This window comes from Microtus oregoni, unplaced genomic scaffold (assembly GCF_018167655.1).
Source record: "Microtus oregoni isolate MIOR12 unplaced genomic scaffold, Mior012 000104F_ref0000108, whole genome shotgun sequence".
In the NCBI taxonomy this organism is placed as follows: domain Eukaryota; kingdom Metazoa; phylum Chordata; class Mammalia; order Rodentia; family Cricetidae; genus Microtus; species Microtus oregoni.
The window spans coordinates 2910792-2932866 of record NW_024544718.1 but is presented as its reverse complement, the minus strand read 5'-3'; the positions used below and the strand labels follow the sequence as shown (position 1 = coordinate 2932866).

At 37.5% G+C, this 22075-nt stretch overlaps 1 protein-coding gene across 1 annotated transcript in view; it reads left to right on the top strand.

The window, feature by feature from the left end:
• LOC121443313 (testis-expressed protein 11-like) overlaps positions 1 to 22075 on the top strand; it is a gene marked incomplete at its 5' end in the record, with an annotated part of 312932 nt that overhangs the window by 252367 nt on the left and 38490 nt on the right. Inside the window, 1 exon segment of the mRNA XM_041645021.1 lies at positions 100 to 172. Within this exon segment, the coding sequence (XP_041500955.1) occupies positions 100 to 172 (73 nt within the window).

The following is a 22075-nucleotide window of genomic DNA, read 5'->3' as shown; positions in this document are numbered from 1 at the left end:
ACTAATAACTATTTTAATGAATATAATTTGAAATTATATTAATTTGCATGAAGTTGTTTTCATTTAGATTAATTATCTGTTATTTTTATGTATATATAGACAAGGTTACTGAGAATGTCACTTGAGCACACCCAGAAATGCAAAATTGTCTGGAATCGCCTGAAACAAACAGGTACAGTGGGGCTTGGGCTTGGTAACACATTTACAAAGGGAGTTTATGCTGAGGATGTAGTTCAGTAGTACAGTGCTTGCCTACTGTGCATGAGACCCTGGGTTTAATCCCAGCACCGCAAAAAGAAGAGAGTTCATGATCTAAATAATAAAGTCACTAGAAAATTTGGCTACCAGAGTTTGGACCATACTCCATAACCAGTAAAATTATTCTTTTAGAATTTTTCTATGCTGTATGTTAGAATTTTTACTCCTTAGTACAGTGCTTGTAGTGAGAATAATACTTTCTAAGGAATGATAATATTAAACTTAAAAGCAGGTCGCTATTGTCTAACATAATGTGTTGCTCTTAGGTCATTTGGATTTCACACTATCTTATTTGCCAGTAGACTTCAAATCAAATATTACATACTGCTAAAGTTTGTTATCAAAACTCTAAACATTTTGAAGTTATAAAATAGGTTCTTTCTGTTTTCCTTAGTAGATATTGGCTTTTAGATTTTTTTTATAGTGTGTCCATCTGTTCATGTATTTGAATTGTTTTGAGTCAATGGGTATTGTCAGATTCTGAAGAGATAATCATGTTTATCTTTTAAACTACCAGTATACTGAATCATAATAATAAATTTCCTAAAATTAAATCATCATTGCTTTTCTGGAATAAAGTTTATTTGGTCATGGTTTATTTTACTATGTGGATGAATTATGTTTCATAGGATTTAGAAATAATTGACCTTTTGAGTTTTTTGAGCATATGTGATATCTTTGACAGATTTTAATAAAAAGAGGTGAGCACAAAAATTAACTTAAAATACATGAGATTTGTTTTTCAATCTGTGACAGCCATTTAATTAAATAAAACAGCAAAAGTCAAGATTTAAGAAGACATAAATAACATATCTACTATAGAAGATTTCATAAAATCCTAATGATGTCTGAAAACATGTGTTACATCTTAAGAACAGAAAACATACCTTGTTCTATGTGTGCTTATTTCAATATTTACAGAATTAATGACAAAAAGATCTGAATATATTATAAGATATGTAAGTAAAATAAAAATTATCTGATAAAACAAAAATCAGGAGTTAATAAACAAATCAGAAAAAACACAGCCTGAGTATCTTTTAAAACAAAATGAAAGAGTATCCTGAAAATACCTCATACTAGGATGATGAGAGTGGTAAGGAAGAATTTATGAAGTGGACGAAGATGAAAATATTGACAGGAAAGAGAATAGAGGTGAAGGGAGCAGTGAAAAAGAAAATTTAGATGCCACACAGATGTTGATGATAAAGAGGAGAAAAAGAAAGTAGGAAGATGAAAAAAGGAAGCAAGAAACAGATATTGGAGGACATGATTAAGATCATAATACCTGAAAGATCAAAAACTGGTCAGTGCCAGTGGAATTTCTCAAGGATTGTTTTCAAAATAGGACAGGACATTTACCCAGCCAAAGAGCCAAAGAATAAGTCCGGTAGCATTCCATCTACCTTCGAGTCTTGTGAGTAATCTATCATTTAGCTTGGGGTCTTCACCCCAAGAAAATTGAGAGTATTGTTAGGTTTTGATAGAAGATATTTTAAAGACTCTTGTTGTAGGATGAGTAGCTGTGATTTCTGAGTTGAGTTGCCATAAATACCAGTTATGTTGAGGGGAGAGAAAATACCTCATAATAGAATCAAATAGGTAGGTAGGTAGATAGATAGATAGATAGATAGATAGATAGATAGATAGATAGATAGATCTAATTATCTATAGTCCAAGTGTATATGTGAATATATATATACATATATACATACATACACACACACCTAAATACACATGTGGATTGCACATGCTCAGTGTAAAGTGTACCTAACATGTGAGGCTCTGTGTTTGTTCCCTTGTACTACATATAGATGTATATAAAATCATGCATCATTCATAGCTTAACAATGTAGCAGTTAAAAATGGATTGAGTATACAACAGTGATGCCTGTAAACTTGTTGCCTAGTGACATCATAGCTCTCATGTATAAGTATACTCTATGATGTTTGCATAATGGTGCATTTCTCCCCATCATTAAGTGATCTATGGCTCTTTGATGTATGTATATGTATTTATATGTGTATATATGCTTACATATACAGTTACTAAGGAACTTCAAATGAATACCACACTGAAATACTACTAGACAAATATATAAGTGACCAAATCCAAAACAAAGCATAACATATCAAGTTGAGGTGGAACTAAGCTCCTCCCCTCATATTAAAGCTTGGTAAGGCAGTCCAGCCCGAGAAATAGGTTCCCCAAAACCTGCCAAAGAATCAGGAACAGGCCTCATTCCCACTGCTAAGAGTGCCCAAGTAGGCCAAGCTATACAATTGTCACACATATGTAGTGGGCCTAGGTCGGTCCCATGCAGACTCCTTAGCTGTTTGTCCAGTGTCTGTGAGCTCCTATGAGCCTAGATTAGTTGTCTCTGAGGGTTCCCTTGTGATGACCCTGACACCCAATCCCTACCTCCATCCCTCCACTCCCTCCCGCACCTCACCCTCAGGCTCCTATAATCCTCACTCTCTTCAACAAGTTTCCCAGAGCTTGGCCCATTACTTGGCTGTGGATCTCTGCATTTGTTTCCACCAGTTGCTGGATAAAACCTCTCTGATGACAATTAAGGTAATCACCAATCTGATTAGAGATGACAGTTCAGGCACCCTTTCCACTCACTATTGCTAGGAGTCTTAGCTGGGGTCATCCTTGTAGGTTCTTGGGAGTTTCCCTTGCGCCAGGTTTCTACCTGACCCGGAAATGCCCCTCATCAAGACATCTTTCATTACTCTCCCCCTCTATCCCTACCCCAACCCCATTGTTCATGTTCCCATCCCCAGTTTACCCAGGGGATGTCTTCTATTTCCCCTTCCCAGGGAAACCCATGTGTCCCTCTTTGGGCCCTCCTTGTTACCTAGCCTCTCCGGGGTTGTGGACTATAGTCTGGTTACCCTTTGCTTTACATCTAGTATCCACTTATGAGTGAGTAGATACCATGTTTGTCTTTCTGGGTCTGAGTTACCTCACTCAAGATGATTTTTTTCTAGTTCTATCCATTTGCCTGCAAATTTCCTGATGTCATTGTTTTTAACAGCTAAGAGATACTTTATTGTGTAAATGTACCACATTTTCTTTATTCATTCGTCTATATGCTTCTAAATTCAGAAGTGATTTCTGGGAAGCCTGACTTGATCCACTGGTGAGATCTGAAAGTTGTCTACGTGCTGTTGGCTCAGAAGCTCTAAGAATCTCCTCTGACATGTCAGTACCTACTGCTGCTTTTTTTGTGGAGCATTTAGAATCTTGTGCTCTGTTCAAAATATAATGTCTGACCAATAATATATAGCAGATTCCTCAGACATCAGAGGTTCTGAAAAATTGGTAAATTACCCAAGCGTGATGGCACACCTTTAATCCCAGAACTCAGTCAAAGCCAGTGTGGTCTACACAGTAAGTTCTAGGTTAGCCAAGGATGCATAGTGAGACCATTTCTCCAAAAAGAGGATAAATTATATAGATTTAGCATCTGCAGTTTAATTTAGGGTCACCAATAATATTAGAATGTAGGAAACTAAAATCATTTTTTCTTCTATTGTAATTATTCAGTCATATTAAATGTATAAACCACTGGGTTACACTGTGAAATTTTTATACGTGCATATACCTTACTTAGATCTTATCCAAGAAAAGACTAAATTCTTATTTGTTTTGAGTGTGTATTTGTACACATGTGCATGTACGTGTACCCAAGCACATGCACTTGTCACAGCATAGCTGTGGAGGTCAGAAGATGATTGCGTATAGTTGGTTTTCTCTCTCCACTTTTACGTGGGTTCCAGGGCTTGAACTCCGGTCATCAGGTTTGTATGGCAAATGCCTTTACTCACTAAGCCATCTCTTTAGCCCCAACAAGATCCTTTGTTGGAATACAATGCATAACTGTTTCAGAAAAGCTTTGATTGCAGCAACATATAGAACATAAGTTTAATACTTGTGCCATTTTCGTGTATAAGTTATACAATCCAGCATCATTGCATCTGGATGTGGTGGTTCCCACTTGAAATCCCAGCACTTAGGGGGCTGAAGCAGAAGGCTAGTGTGAGCCACATAATGAGTTCCAGTCTAGACAGGCTTATATGTCAACTTTCTCTAAAGAAAGAAGGACTGGGGAGATGGCTCAGTGGTTAAGAGCACTTGCTGTTCTTGCAGACCAGTTTGGTTCTTAGTACTCAAGTCAGGAGGTTTGCAACTGCCTGTAACTGTAGCTCCTGGCCACTGCAAGCATCAATACAAGTGTCCTATGTATATGTACATAAATAAAATTATTTTTAAAAGTCAATATATTAATTACAGTCAGTCATGGTTTTATATACCATTTTGTATTATGAGATTATTTTTCACCAGTAGAAAAGTTGTGTACCACATTAAGCAGTAACCACCAATTCTCTGAGCCTGATGTCCCTAGAAAGCTGTCATTTTTTTCTGTCTCTAGAATTTTCACATTGTAGATTGTTTGTTTATATATTATCACATATGTCCTTTGTGAGTTATTTCTCTTAACATAATTTTAAAGTTCATGTTATAGTATTTATTAATACTTCATTCCTTTTTTACTACTCCAATGTGAATATATCACTTTTGCCTATCCTTTCATCAGTAGATAGGCACTTGTTTTTTTCTATTTTTTTTAGCTGTTATTACTGATAGTATGGTCATTGGTACATAGGCTTTCTTATTTGAGATATATACCTAGAAGTAAGATTGAAGGGTCACCTGATATTTCTATATCTAAAGATTTGAAGAACTACCACAGCAGCTGTACCATTTTATATTCCTACCAATAATGCATTGCAGTTTCAATTCTTTAAAATATTCTAATTTTCTAAATTATAGCCATTCTGGTAGGTATGAAGTGGTATGTCATAGTTTGGTTTGCATTTTCTAATGGCTAAGGATGCTGAACATCTTTCCATATACTTATAGATCATTTTGTATTATCCTTGTAGAGGAACACTTACCTGTTTAAGTCAAATATACGATTTGCAATGTTTTGTCCTATTTTGCCTTTTTGTTCTTTTCATAATGTCCTTTACTACATGGAAACTTTTTTTTTGTAACCAAAATTAAATTTATTAGTTTCGTGACAAAAATTAAAATACTGGAAATATAGAAGCATTATTCAAAGTTCTATCCATTCTGAACATACAGATTTACATTATTCTGTTGACAACAAGGCAGTCATATGGCACAATATTAATGGGTACAGAATGCAGAAAGAAAATAAATAAGAGCAATGAGTTTGATTTTCAAAGATACTTCTGGATATAACACAATCACTAACACCGTGTTCTTGGTAACAGAGTTTAATTTTACACCTAAAGGTACCCACTGACAAAGTATCTGTGCAATATATTGATGAAGATCATTTTTCTTTTATTCTTAAAACATGTACTCTGAAAAGTACAGTATATGAAAGATTTCTACTTTTTTTAAGTGCAACTTTTCTTCTTTCCTTTCATTGCTTTTGCTTTGGGTGTTACATTTAATAATACATTGCCAAGTCTAAGAAATAAATATTTGGGGCTGGAGAGATGGCTCAGTGGTTAAGAGCACTGGCTGCTCTTCCAAAGGACCCGAGTTCAATTCGCAGCAACCACATGGTGGCTCACAGCCATCTGTAATGAGATCTGGTGCCCTCTTCTGGCCTGCACGCATATATGGAGGCAGAATGTTGTATACATAATAAATAAATAAAATCTTTAAAAAAATAAATATTTGCCCCTTTTGGGTTGGAGAGATAGCTCAGCAGCTAAAAGTGTGTACTGCTCTTTCAGAGGACCAGGGTTAAATACCCAACACCCATATTAGGTAGCTCTCAGCTGCTTTTAATTCCAGTTACAGGGAATCTGACACACTCCTCTGACCTCTGCAGGCACCTGCACTCATATGCCCATAACCCATACAGATATATATATGTAATTAAAAATAAAACATAAAATCTAGTAAAAAGAAAAAGATTTGCCACTTTTTAATAATAATTTTTATAATATTAGCTTTTTAATTATGGCATTAATGCATTTTAGTTATGTTGTGCTTAGTGGTATAGTAGGCATATGATTTCATTCTTTTATCTATGGAAATCCAATTGCCTTAGCATCATTTGCTAAAGGTATTATTCTTCTCCCGTGTAATGGTCTTGATATCTATTTGCTGAAATCAGCTAGCCATACATGCTGAGTGAGCTTATTTCTTGACTCTTAATTCTATCCTACCACTGTAGTATATAACCTTATAGTATTACCACACTGTTTTGATTACTGTATGGGTGTGACATTTTTGAAATAATAAAGTATTAATGCTATTACTTTGTTGTTTTGTTATTTTTTTCTTTCTAGATTTCTTTTGGCATGTTGGGGAGGGCTTTTAAAATTCCATGTTAGTGTAAAGATTGACTTTTTCAATTCTGAGGGGCAAACAGTCTTCAAATTTTAGTAGGAATTGCTGAGGACATGAATATATTTATAGTCTAAAGTCTTCTAGCCCATGAATGTATGGATTTTTATTTATTTAAATCTTCTTTCATATCTTTCATAAGTGTTTTAGTTATCACTGTGTGGATCTTTCAACTCCTTGATCATTTAATTCCTGCCAGCTATTGTAAGTTGAATTATTTTATTTCCATGTATATATTTAATGTATTTGTAGCATTCGTTCCACATTTTCCTCTCTTGCTTTCCTCCCAGTTCTAATGATTACTCTCTTCTTCCCAACTAGTCCCCTTCTACTTTCTTGCCTTTGTGTGCGTGTGCTTTAATGAGTTTAGTTAGGATTGCTCATTGGAGCTTTTATGGACATTTGTTTATAGCAGCATGAGTCACCTTACCTGTGGTTGTACCACAGAGGAAATGTCTCCCGGTACATGTTCAGGGAGATACTATCTTCTGTATGTAATAGGAGAGTTGTACACAAGATATCTCAACAATATGATTGCCTAAAAAAAAAAACTAAAAAGTGACAGCATCAATAACATGCCCATATGGATAGGAGAATTCTCATAAGGCTTCCTCCTTAGAAAACAAGCCCTTAATAGTTTAGCCATATCCAGAGGTCAGCCTTAAACAAATATGAGCAACACTAAATACTCTCAGCAGGTTATATTTAAAAGTTTCTGTGTGTGTGTGTGTGTGTGTATAATAAATAATAAGAGACCACTAATTTGAAAAGGAGTATGGAGAAATATGAGGAATTTGAGGGTGGAATGATATAAACAGTTTTCATATATGAAATTCTCAAAAACAAAAAAAAATGTGATTAAAATATGTAAGTGAGAGGGAAAAAAAGATACCTCCCAGAAATCATGTTTGCCTGTAGCTCCTCAAGAAGGGATGGGACCCCATGAGCCCCTCCTCCTCCATGACAGAATCACATATATTATATGAAAATTTTGTACTTGTTTTCAATGCCTTTTTCTTATATCAACCTTCTTACCCCTTCCAACTTTTCCTAGATTCTCAGAACATCTTCCCCTCCCAACTTCATGTTCTCTTTTATTTTTCAATAGCATACTGAGTCCAATTAGGGCTGCCTATATGTGCTTGAGTGTGGGGCTATCCATCATGACAGTATAATGATGGAACCCACTCTTGTGAAGGACTTGAGTCCAAAAAGCCATGTCATGTCCAGAAGATATCATCCCTATAGTGCTTACATTCTTTCCATTCTCCTTCACAATATTCTCTGAGTTTTGATATAGTTATTACATTTAGAGCTGAACATTACATAGTCACTTATTCTCAGCACTTTGAATAATTATGAGTCTGTAGTTATTGCTAATGCAAAGAGAAGCTTCTGAGATTAAAGCCGAGAGTAGCATTGATCTATAGTGATATGATGGACACATTATATTCATTTAGAAAAACAATAGCAGTATTGTTTTCACTAGGGCCTGTACCTGCCTAACCATGAGGCTTTTGACCAGGTTTATAGTTACAAGACATGAAGTCCCTTCTGTGGAGCAGGTTTCAGTTCCAATCAAAAAGCAATTGTTAGGCCAGCGAGATGACTTGGGGGGTAAAGGTAGCTTGCCACCAAGCCTGATGACCTGACCTTGATCCAGGACACACATGGTAGGAGAGAACTGATCCCTTTAAGGTGTCCTCTGACTTCCATATGCCATGGTACGTTCACAGTCACACAAAATAAATAAATGTAATAAAAATCTAAGTGTTGAGAAATGTTGTTTACTACCATAGCAGGCTTTCCATTCTTGCCTGATTGGTTGGGAGTGTAACATTCAGGGTCCAAAGCTGAGTAAGACTGTTAATGATATTTCTTCCCCATCATGTTTCCCAGTTTAGCCATCAGGGAGGAAGCTTCAAGACCAGTTCCAGCTGCATTTCTGCATCCTATAAACAGGACACATGATATCTTCAACAGGTTTTTATGATCTGGTTCTGGTGAACAACCAACAGCAATGGCAATTGCTCATATTATTCGAGGATTGTAGAAGCCTCTAAAGAAGAACTGACAGTGGAATAGCCCACTGCAGACACTGCTGATTTCATTGAATAACCCATGGCTTCCGAGATGGGCTTTATAAATCCACTCAGGGTACCTCTAGTCATTTTTTTATGTAAACTTTTTATTTTTGCAGATTTCACACATGAGTACAAGATTTACATTATTTCTACCCCTTCCTCTCTCCCATTCAGCTCTTCCTATGTCCCCTCCTCAAATCCATGACCTCTTCTTTAATCACTGTTACACACATCTGCACAGCCTACTAAATCCAGTTAGTATTGATCATATGTACATGTGTTTAGGGTTGGCCACTTGGGATTGAATAACCTATGAGGAGTATTTTTTAAATTAGCTTACCAGGTATCAGGCTTGTGTGTGTGTGTGTGTGTGTGTGTGTGTGTGTTTCTTATATTTTTGTTTTATTTTTGATTAGTTTTGGTTAAGCCTCCTATTCTCCATCTCTCTATCCTGACCCAGCCATTTCACTTTTTTCACTCTCAATATTTACCTTAGCATTTTCAGATTGAATGTGTTCTTTTACCCTCTCCCACTCTTAAAGCCTTCTTCTCCACTCATGGACCCCTCCCTAGACATCTGTCCTCTACAGGAGCAAGCTTCATTTTCCGTGAGAAAGAGAAGCATATGCTTATTTTTAATTATTCTACATGATATAATTTCTGCTATTTTTTGCTGTATTTTAGGGGAGAGAATTGTTTGCTGCTGTTCTTGTGTGGTTTTATTTTGTATACTTTCTTCTTTGAAACAGATTCAATATGTATCCTAGGCTGGTCTTTAATTTGTGATCGTCCTGCTTCTTGGGTGCTGGAATTCCAGGCATAAAAGCTAACAACCACTTGTTTAATGTTTAACCTTTATTCAAAATTTCAAGTTCAAAGGAAAATTTGAAGGCTGCAGTTTATGTACACAGACATAGCAGACTAGCAGAGATTATGAACGTGTGTATCACACTTTCTATCTTTGCAAGCCTTCCTCCCTTTGAGCTTTTACTGGCGTCAGACTTCTGATATTATGTGGGATTATAGCCATGCACCACTACACCTATCTGCTGCCATCCTTTTAAAAAGAAGAATGAACACATTAACATGACACAATCATATTGCTGTTTTAAAAATGGAAATAATAGTATATAAACTGAAAACTATACTGAGTAACCAACGTGAAAATATTCAATTTTACTTAAGAATTATGTAGATATCCAATGATTATATACTAAATAACTTCAATATTAACCCAGTGTTTTAAATTAAGTAAATAACTTTGAAATAATTTAAATATGGCATACTACAAAACATAGGTATTGATGAAAAAGAGTTTGTCAAAATACGGAGTCAGTTTTAGGGAGATTTACATTTTCAGTATCTTAAATACTATTAAATTACTATGTCAATTTCCATTAAAGAAAAACAAATGAGCAAATAAAATGTATATATGTTTAATACTTTACAAAAGTAAACAAAGAGGTATAGTTTTTTATTATTTAAGACAGGATTTCATTTTGTAATCCTGGAACTCTATGTAGAACAGGCTGGATTCAAACTCATAGAGGCAGTAAAATACCTGAGACTCAGTGATCAGCCCGTCTAGTTTAATTGGTAAGCTTTGGAAAAGTGATAGACCCTGCCTCAAAAGGAAGTAGATGGAACTCCTAAGGATGACATCCAAGGTTGCTCTTGAACCTCTACATATATACATCCATGTTTTTACACGCGCGCGCATCCGCACAGAGTCTAAAGGGGGATATTTTAAGAATTTATATAAGTATGTATGTTTATAAACCAATTGGAACAGAACATCCTTTAATTCAGAACACTTTTGTAGTATTCCCCCAAAGACAAAAGATTTTCCACATTCAAAGTGCAATGTCAAGACTTCTCTCAATTACAGACACACAAGCACAGAAATATAGAGATCTTTTTAATTTAGATCTTGGAATGTTGGGGCTAAAGAATAATCTTAGTTACTGAATTTCTTAAAATTCTTTATTTTGTAACATGAGTAAAATTATTATAAAACTATAAGAGAAAGTACTCTACAGCACATGGGCACAGGAGACCACTTCCTATGTATAACCCCAGCAGCACAGACACTAAGGGCATCATTGAATAAATGGGACTTCCTGAGGCTGAGAAGCTTCTGTAAAGCAAAGGACACTGTCACTAAGACAAAAAGACAACCCACTGACTGGGAGAAGATCTTCACCAACCCTGCAACTGACAAAGGTTTGATCTCCAAAATATATAAAGAACTCAAGAAACTAGACCGTAAAAGGCTAATCAACCCAATTATAAAATGGGGCACTGATCTGAACAGAGAATTCTCAACAGAAGAACTTCAAATGGCCAAAAGACACTTAAGGTCATGCTCAACTTCCTTAGCGATCAGGGAAATGCAAATCAAGACAACTTTAAGATACCACCTTACACCTGTCAGAATGGCTAAAATAAAAAACACCAATGATAGCCTTTGCTGGAGAGGTTGTGGAGAAAGGGGTACACTCACCCATTGCTGGTGGGAATGCAAACTTGTGCAACCACTCTGGAAAGCAGTGTTTCGGTTTCTCAGGAAATTCGGGATCAACCTACCCCTGGATCCAGCAATACCACTCTTGGGAATATACCCAAGAGAGGCCCTAGCATACAACAAAAGTATATGCTCAACTATGTTCATGGCAGCATTGTTTGTAATAGCCAGAACCTGGAAACAACCTAGATGCCCTTCAACGGAAGAATGGATGAAGAAAGTATGGAATATATACATATTAGAGTATTACTCAGCAGTAAAAAACAAGGACTTCTTGAATTTTGCATACAAATGGATGGAAATAGAAAACACTATCCTGAGTGAGGTAAGCCAGACCCAAAAAGAGGAACATGGGATGTACTCACTCATATTTGGTTTCTAGCCATAAATAAAGGACATTGAGCCTATAATTCTTGTTTCTAGAGAAGCTAAATAAGGAGAACCCAAAGACAAACACATAGGCATCCTCAGGAATATTAACCTTCATCAGGCGATGAAAGGAGACAGAGACAGAGACCCACACGGGAGCACCGGACAGAAATCTCAAGGTCCAAATCAGGAGCAGAAGGAGACGGAGCACGAGCAAGGAACTCAGGACGACCACGAGGGGTGCACCCACACACTGAGACAATGGGGGTTTTCTATTGGGATCTCACCAAGGCCAGCTGGCCTAGGTCTGAAAAAGCATGGGATAAATCCGGACTAGCTGAACATAGTGGACAATGAGGAATACTGAGAATTCAAGAACAATTGCAGTGGGTTTTTGTTCCTACTGCAGGTACTGGCTTTGTGGGAGCCTAGGCAGTTTGAATGCTCACCTTACGAGACCTGGATAGAGGTGGGCAGTCCTTGGGCTTCCCACATGTCAGGGAACCCTGATGGCTCTTCGAGCAGATGAGGGGGGGGGACTTGATCGGGGGAGGGGGAGGGAAATGGGAAGCGGTTGTGGGGACGAGGCAGAAATCCTTAATAAATAAATAAATTAAAAAAAAAACTATAAGAGAAAACTCTTTAATTCTTTCATGGGATTTCATTTATCTCTAGTGATAAAATCATGACTTTGGCATAAAGTAACAACAGTTTATTACAGAAAGTCTTAGTGGTTAATATAAACAAGACACACTATTGGAGAGCTTTAGAACAAAGCCTAGAATTAATCTTCTGCCAGGAGAAATATAGTTCAGCTGGCAGGGCAGAGTAGTGTGTGTGTGTTTGTGTGTGTGTGTGTGTGTGTGTGTGTTATATCATATATTTATATATTATGGGCTTCTAGCCCATAACTGAAAAAGTCATTCTAGTTTATCTAAATATCACAGATGGCAGATAACATTTAAGAAGAGTTATGTTGGATTTATGGGGGGGGAAGTCTATTCTGTTTAGAAACTAAAACTCACATTACATGTCTGTCCCTTCAGCAGGCAGTCTTTACTTGATAGTTCCATTGATTTAATAAGTACTCAGTCAGTCATGGCTTACTTTTGCTGTAGAGATGACTTCTCAATGGCTAAGAAATACTTAAAGATTGTTTTCAGATTGCCCAAGAGAAAAGGCAATTGTAGTTAATCTTTATGTATGCTAAACAAACAAGTGGATTTTCTAGAGTACATTTTAGGTCAGGAATTCTGCCCCAGAAATAAAATGTGACTTTCAGGGTTTTTCTTTTAAAGGAAATTAGATAATTAGCTGGAGTACTGTATTCATACATGTCCCCTCAATACCAGTCTGTTAAAAGCTTGGTCTTCAACCCAAAAAGAGGAACATGGGATGTACTCACTCATAATTGGTTCTAGCCATAAATAAAGGACATTGAGCCTATAATTAGTGATCCTAGAGAAGCTAAATAAGGAGAACCCAAAGAAAAACATATAGACATCCTCCTGAATATTAACCTTCAGCAAGTGATGAAAGGAGACAGAGACAGAAACCCACATTGGAGCACAGGACTGAAATCTCAAGGTCCAAATCAGGATCAGAAGGAGACGGAGCACAAGCAAGGAACTCAGGACCACGAGGGGTGCACCCACACACTGAGACAATGGGGATGTTCTACTGGGAACTCACCAAGACCAGCTGGCCTGGGTCTGGAAAAGCATGGGATAAAACCGGACTCGCTGAACATAGTGGACAATGAGGACTACTGAGAACTCAAGAACAATGAGGACTACTGAGAACTCAAGAACAATGGCAATGGGTTTTTGATCCTACTGCACGCACTGGCTTTGTGGGAGCCTAGGCAGTTTGGATGCTCAACTTACTAGACCAGGATGGAGGTGGGGGTTCCTTGGACTTTCCACAGGACAGGGAACCCTGATTGCTTTTCGGGCTGAGGGGGGGGGTACTTAATTGGGAGAGGGGGAGGGAATTGGGAGGCGGTGGCGGGGAAGAGACAGAAATCTTTAATAAATAAATTTAAAAAAAAAGGACATTGAGCCTATAACAAGCTAAATAAGAAGGTGAACCCAAAGAAAAACATATAGGCATCCTCCTGGATATTAACCTTCATCAGGTGATGAAAGGAGATAGAGACAGAGACCCACATTGGAGCACCAGACTGAAATTCCAAGGTCCAAATCAGGAGCAGAAGGAGAGAGAGCATGAGCAAGGAACTCAGGACCACGAGGGGTGCACCCACACACTGAGACAATGGGGATGTTCTACTGGGAACTCACCAAGGCCAGCTGGCCTGGATCTGAAAAAGCATGGGATAAAACTGGATTCACTGAACATAGCGGACAATGAGGACTACTGAGAACTCAAGAACAATGGCAATGGGTTTTTGATCCTACTGTACGTACTGGCTTTGTGGGAGCTTAGGCAGTTTGGATGCTCAACTTACTAGACCTGGATGGAGGTGGGTGGTCCTTGGACTTCCCACAGGGCAGGGAACCCTGATTGCTCTTTGGGCTGATGAGGGAGGGGGACTTGATTGGGGGAGGGGGAGGGAAATGGGAGGCGGTGGCGGGGAGGAGGCAGAAATCTTTAATAAATAAATAAATAAATAAATAAGAAAAGCCCATTTGGGGGAAAAAAAGCTTGGTCTTCAGCTTGATGCTATCAGGAGGTAGTGGAACCTTTGAGAAGTGAGGCCTTAGTAAAAAAGGAAGTAAAGTCATTAGAAGCATGCCTTTGAAGAGGATACTGGGACCTAGACCCCCACCCCTCTTTCTGCTTTTTGATACCATGAAATGACACACATTGAGATGCCCGAATATCTGGTAGACGTTGATCTAGATGTCTTCAGTTTGGGCAGCATTTGGTTTTATAAACTTACTCTAACAACACGAGATAAAGCCCTAACGGCAGTAAGTAGAGGGAGAGATGAGGAAGTCATTGAAGATTCAAGATATGGTGACAACTACCATTCCTTTTCCTTAATGGCTGACCTAAGCAGGAATGCCATTCAAGTTTCTGTAGTCCTAACTAGATCTCATTGCATCTTTCCTTTATAAATACACAAATGTAAATCCAGATATTTTCCCATACAGTTATCTTAACACAGTGTCTCCTGATCAAAGGATGTACTGTAGTTGATCTACAAATATTCATTATTATTTGTGCAAGATTTCCCAAACTCTAAGCCTCAGTTAATACCTATTGAGACATATATAGAATAATACACTTATTAACCATAGAATGTGTACTATCTTTGAGAGATTTTGTAACATTTTCCAAAATGGATTTTATGCTATAATAAGGTTGGCCATAGACAAAATGAATAAATTCCTTGAAAGCTCTATTCTTTTTTTCCTGACAGGAGAATCAGAATTGGCCCAAAGAGAAAGAATCTGAACAATCCAGTTTCAAATGTTTTGAATAGTTCTGTGCCTGTTAAACAAATGAAATCTTAAATACCTTTATGTAAAGGAAATTATCTCATTAGTAGATTCTTCCAAATATATTAAGAAGTAATGGCAGTCTTGTACAAATATCTCTTACCCACCCCTAGACAAAGAACTATAGGAAACCAGTGACTTCTGGGAGGAGAATTAGCCCCTCCCAGGGATGTGTCACCTTATTGGCTGTCCAGTGCAGAGAGGTCAGCCCTGAAACCATATACTTATAAACAACAAAAGCACAGACTCAGTGGTGGTGGGGGCATATACACATACATATATATGTAACAATCATAAAGAGAAAGAGAACATAGGGAGGACATGGAGGGAGGGGAGCTGGAAGGGGCTAGAGGGAGGAAAGAGAGTGGAGAAAGTGATTTAATTCCATTTCAATATAAAACATATGAAAAATAGATAAGTAACATAATGATGTTAGGCTACCATGACCCTGATATCAGAATCAGAAAAGAGTATCCGTTATACATACATACATACACAAAAAAAAACCACACTACATGTCCTTATCTTGGGTGAGGTCCTTATCCTGAATGATAGGTACAGAAGTCCTAAAAAAATTAGTATGTTTAATCCAGTTATATACAAAGAGAATAATTTATGGCCAATTAGTATTTAGTTTAAGAATACAGCAATGCAAAAGGTAGTGCACATTAACCAAAAAGGGGGGAAAATGTGCTCTTCTTGATGAAAAAGAAATGAAAGAAAGACTGAAAACTCAAGATGTTTATATACAAACCAAATAAAGAAAATGCAAACTGGAAACACATTTGAAACTTACATGCAAACACACACACACACACACACACACACACACACAAAAGGCCAACTTCTCTAATACACAATGTGTGATTGAAAACCAATAAGACAAATGTGCAAGGATCATGATAGATCATGCAAAATGGAATGTAAACATATTGTTTATTTAGAAATTAGCTAAGAGCATCAGCTCCAGACTACCTGCTAGGCTTGCCATGCTACCCCGTGTCTGCTTAATCTTGGACATGTAACTTTCCTCTCTGGGTCTCATATGTCATGTCTATCAAAAGAGAATAACACTATTTAATTCATAAAAATGCTGAGCTCACACATGTGCTTGGAAACCTTCACAAATACACAATGGCATAAAATGGCTATAAATAAATATGTGGGAACCGTGAAAAAAAAAGAATGCTGAGCTAATTCATTTAAAATGTAAAGTGATTATAAAAATACCTAGAATGGAAGGGGAAATCATATATCAAATAAATAAAAATCAAGAAACAATGAAAAAAAAGAAATGAAAGAAAAATACCCATTCATGATGAAAGTATGCAAAAAACTAAGACTGGAAGATGACATCTTCATTGTGACAAAAATTACCAATATTACTCTTCAATTCATTTTTAATGATGGATATGAAGATTTCTCTACTTGTGCCAAGAAACGAGGTATATGCTACCATTGCCTCCACCAAACATTGTGTTGGGATAATTCCAGGACTACCAGAAATCACTTTCTCCTGGCTAGCTCCTGAAGATTATCTGTGATCATCTTGATGTAAGGCCATTTCAAAATATTTGCTAGTTCTCTCTTTGTCAGGCTAAATACTTCAAAAATTAGTCTCTGGGGGTTTCGTTCCAACTGTCTAGCCAGTCACACCTCCCCCCTACTTGTCTTTTAGTAGTAGATTGTGAATCAGAACACCTGAGAGTACAGGCCTGCCTGAGTCTGCATTAGTTTGATGGACATCTGTCTATGGAAAGATTGATCTCTCAGCTTTAATTTGTCCAAACTGTCCTGAACTTGCATTCTTCCTGCTTCAACCTCCTGAGTGCTGGAATCATAGGTATGAACCACCATATCTGATTCTCAGCCTTAATTTCTGTATTAGAAAGTGGAGCAAACACTCTCTGCCCTGCATATATATTGGTTGGGAGTTCTGCCTCCCTAAACAGATCATAAAAGTGGAGCAGTTTTATATACTATGACTTTGAATGTGTTATCTATGGATAACCGAACAATCTGCCATTCCTAGGATATGCTTATATAATTAATTCTATCAGGAACCCAGAAAATAAATTGAAATTGATAAATGAACTATGATACACCTTTGTAATACAATGCTGTTCAGTGATAAATTGATATTAAATGTATTTACTAAGTTAAAAATGACAGACTATATCTATATGGAGATAATCGCATTTGTTTGGCACCCTGAAATAAATGAAAGTATAGTAACCAAAAATAACTTTTGTGATTGCCAGAAGTTTGACATGAGATGAATTCACTTTAAAGGGGCAATACAAGAAATAAAATCAAAGGGATGTTTTGTAAGGAGCCGTGATATGTATGTATATACTATCAAAACCCACTTAACTCTATGCTATAAAGAGTAATTTCACTATATAACATAAAAATAAATCAGCCAGATTGTGGAGGGAACTACACATAGAATTAACACTGTGATAAGTGAGTCTGACGATATAAAAATTTAACCACACAAACATACTGAAGGAGCTGAAGAAAGAATTCTGACTTAAATAACTTTGAAAAATACTGTTTTGACTTGGACACAAGGTTAAAGACAAACATACTGTGCACAATCCTGTGCTCTGGTTAAGAACTCTGATTTCATGGGTGTATAGATTAGCAATAATGTATATGCTGCTGTAGATAGCATGTAGATAGTCATTTGTGCTGTAGCATAACATATGTGTTACTAAAAATGATTCTACCATGCAAATGTGTGCAATAAATTCTAAGGAGCTGTGGAGAAAATGAAGTTAGGAATATACATGAGAGCTTAAAGACATATTTTATAAAGATAACAACCTAATAAAATTTTGTAAGCATTTGGTGTATGTTAAATGACTAAAATACATCAATACTTCAATAAATACGGCATTTTCTCTTGAAATAGTCCTGATGGCTGCTTGTAAGAAAGGACATCGAAAGGATTGCAGCTTGTGAAATAGGAAGTAATGGAAGGAGGAGTATCTGAAGTCTGAGGGAATGTGTAGCAATAGACATAGATGACCATACCTCATAACATATGCCGTGAACTGAGATGGCTGATACAAATCTGAGTTGTACACTTAAATGTGTTTTATGGATTCCTATAGAGCATAGTACAGCTAGGTGTAGTTCTCTGCATTCATCTACTATTTGATATAGAAATGTAAACTTAAAGGAACACTTAATTTAAATTATATCTAATATTCCCTGATAGACCTATCATGTTGGAGCAAATTCAAATTTTCAAAAAAGTTGTTAGAACTGTAAGTGCATGTGTCTCTGTGCATATGCCCAGATGCACAGGCACACTGATAATGTGGCTTTTGATAGCTGTTTTATTTTTATTAATGTTGGAAAAATAAGTGATTCTGGTAATGGCTAGTAGATACAGGCCATTATACAAAATTAATTCTATTTCTATATTCTAGCAAGAATGGTAGAGAAAGAACTTTTGAAATACCACTTTAAATACCATTCAATGCTTAGAAATTAACTGATAAAGATGTAGAAGACTTCTACTATGAAATTTTTTGAAACACTAGATTTTTTTTCTTTTTTTATTTAGTGGGTTATGGAGGGGAAAGGGAATAGGATGGAAGGGGAGAAGGGAAAAGATCAGAGAGAAACAGAGGGAGAGAGAGACAGGGGAAGGGAGAAGTAGGGTGAATGGGGAGAGGCAGAAGCTGCCTCTTTGGGAGAGAGACAGAAAAGGGGAAACATTAGAAATTTTTAAAGACCTAAAGTAATAAGGATAATATATATGTGTATATGTATATACTCATATTAAGTATAATGTTCATAAGCTAGAAAAGTAAATATTATTAAGCAGGTTTTTCAAATTTGATCCATAGATTTATGGAATCCCAGTCAAAAATTTCAGCTTATTTAATTGCAGAAATTGACAGAATGATATGAAATTGATTTTGGAGATGCAAAGGACAATTGTGGAAATGATAGGTAGAATTCTAGGACTTATAATCACAAAACAGAGAATCCAGAAATAGGCCAACAAGTAGTGATTTGATTTGCAACACACATGTCCAGTGCTTTACAATGGGGCCAGGTCTGTTGTGTTGCTCTTGTTTTATATTAAAATAGTGTCAGCATGGGAAAGACATTAACCTTGATCCCTCCTTCATACCATATACAAACATTGATCTGAGATAGGCTGAGCACATTGGCACAATCTGTAATCATGGCTAACAGGAGGCTAAGGAGTTCAGGGCCATCCTGGGCAATATGATAAGATCCCATTTCAAAAAATGGTATATCATAATGTAAAACAATAAAATTTGTAAGAAAAATCATAGAGGAATATCTGTATGATCTAGAGAATGCAAAGAATTGTCAACTATATATGAAAATAATTTAAAATACACCTTGCTACAATTAAGACTTTAGATTGTCAAAAGCTACCACTGAGAAAAGTACAAACCACAAATAGGAAGAAGACAACACGGAAGTTTGACAAATTTCAGACTATGTAAAAAAAAAATACTCCTACAATTCAACAAGACAATCCAGGGCAAAATAGGTGCGAGAATTACATGGGAATATCACAAAAGAAAATAACCAAGTAGGCCAATGCTTAATGTCATTATTCATCAAGGAAAAATAAATTAGAAGCAAAACGTGATGCTACTTTGTGTTAATTACCTTCTGTTGTGATGAAATGTCATAACCAAAAGAAACTTAGAGAAGAAAAGGATGCATTGGGGGGGGGGGAGATGGCTCAGTGGTTAAGAGCCCAGGCTGATCTTCCAGAGGTCCTGAGTTCAATTCCCAGCAACCACATGGTGGCTCACAACCATCTGTAATGAGATCTGGCGCCCTCTTCTGGCATTCAGGCACACATGGAGGCAGAATGTTGTATACATAATAAATAAATAAAATCTTTAAAAAAAAAAAGAAAGAAAAACAAAAAACCCAGGATAGCCAAAACAATCCTATACAATAAAGGATCTTCTGGAGGCATTACCATCCCTGACTTCAAACTCTATTACAGAGCTACAGTAATGAAAACAGTGTGGTACTGGCATAAAAACAGAGAAGTCGACCAATGGAATCGTATAGAAGACCCGGATTTTATCCCACAAACCTATGAACACCTCATTTTCGATAAAGGAGCTAAAAGTATGCAATGGAAGAAAGAAAGCATCTTCAACAAATGGTGCTGGCACAACTGGATGTCAACCTGTAGAAGAATGAAAATAGACCCATATCTCTCACCGTGCACAAAACTCAAGTCCAAATGGATTAAAGACCTCAATATCAGTCCGAACACACTGAACCTGATAGAAGAGAAAGTGGGAAATACCCTACAACAGATGGGCACAGGAGATCGCTTCCTATGTATAACCCCAGAAGCACAGACATTAAGGGCAACATTGAATAAATGGGACCTACTTAAACTGAGAAGCTTCTGTAAAGCAAAGGACACTGTCACTAAGACACAAAGGCAACCTACTGACTGGGAGAAGATCTTCACCAACCCCGCAACAGACAAAGGTCTGATCTCCAAAATATATAGAGAACTCAAGAAACTAGACTTTAAAATGCTAATTAACCCAATTAAAAATGGGGCACTGAACTGAACAGAGAATTCTCAACAGAAGAAGTTCAAATGGCCAAAAGACACTTAAGGTCGTGCTCAACTTCCTTAGCAATCAGGGAAATGCAAATCAAAACAGCTTTGAGATATCATCTTACACCTGTCAGAATGGCTAAACTCAAAAACACCAAGGATAACCTTTGCTGGAGAGGCTGTGGAAGAACGGGTACCCTCATCCATTGCTGGTGGGAATGCAATCTTGTGCAACCACTGTGGAAGTCAGTGTTTCGGTTTCTCAGGAAATTCGGGATCAACTTACCCCTGGACCCAGCAATACCACTCTTGGGAATATACCCAAGAGATGCTCTATCAAATGACAAAAGCATTTGTTCAACTATGTTCATAGCAGTATTATTTGTAATAGCCAGAACCTGGAAACAACCTAGATGCCCTTCAATGGAAGAATGGATGAAGAAAGTATGGAATATATACACGCTAGAGTACTACGCTGCGGTAAAAAACAATGACTTCTCGAATTTTGCATGCAAATGGATGGAAATAGAAAAAACTATCCTGAGTGAGGTGTCCCAGACCCAAAAAGATGAATATGGGATGTACTCACTCATAATTGGTTTCTAGCCATAAATAAGGACCACGGAGTCTACAAGAGGTGAACCTAAAGAAGCTAAGGAAGAAGGTGAACCGAAGGAAAAACATATAGTTGTCCTCTTCGCCAAGGGAAGTAGACCAAATTTCCGGGGAGAAAATGGGATCTTGGGGGGGGGGTGGGATGGGGGTAAGGGGAGATGGGGAGAGAAAAGGTAGAAGGGAAGGAGGGGGGACCTGGGAAACGGGAGAATTGGGATAAAGGAAAGGTGGATAGGGGTGCACGGAACCACAATTCTTAGTTAAGGGAGCCACTTTAGGGTGGGCAAGCGACTTGACCCTAGAGGGGCTCCCTAGTGCCCAAGATGAGGTTCCCAGTTAGTTCCTTGGGCAGCTGAGGATTGGGAACCTGAAATGACCCTATCCTAGAGCAATACTGACGAATATCTTGCATATCATCATAGAATCTTCATCTGGTGATGGATAGAGATCGAGACAGTGACCCACACAGGAGCATTGGACTGAGCTCCCAAGGTCCCAAGGAGGAGCAGAAGGAGGGAGAACATGAGCAAAGAATTCGGGACCACGAGGCGTCCATCCACCCACTGAGACAGAGGAGCTGATCTACGGGGAGCTCACCAAGGCCAGCTGGACTGTGACCGAAAAAGCATGGGATAAAACCGGACTCTCTGAACATGGCGAACAATGAGGGCTGATGAGACACCAAGGACAATGGCAGGGGGTTTTGATCCTACTTAATGTGCTGGCTTTGTGGGAGCCTAGCCAGTTTGGATGTTCACCTTC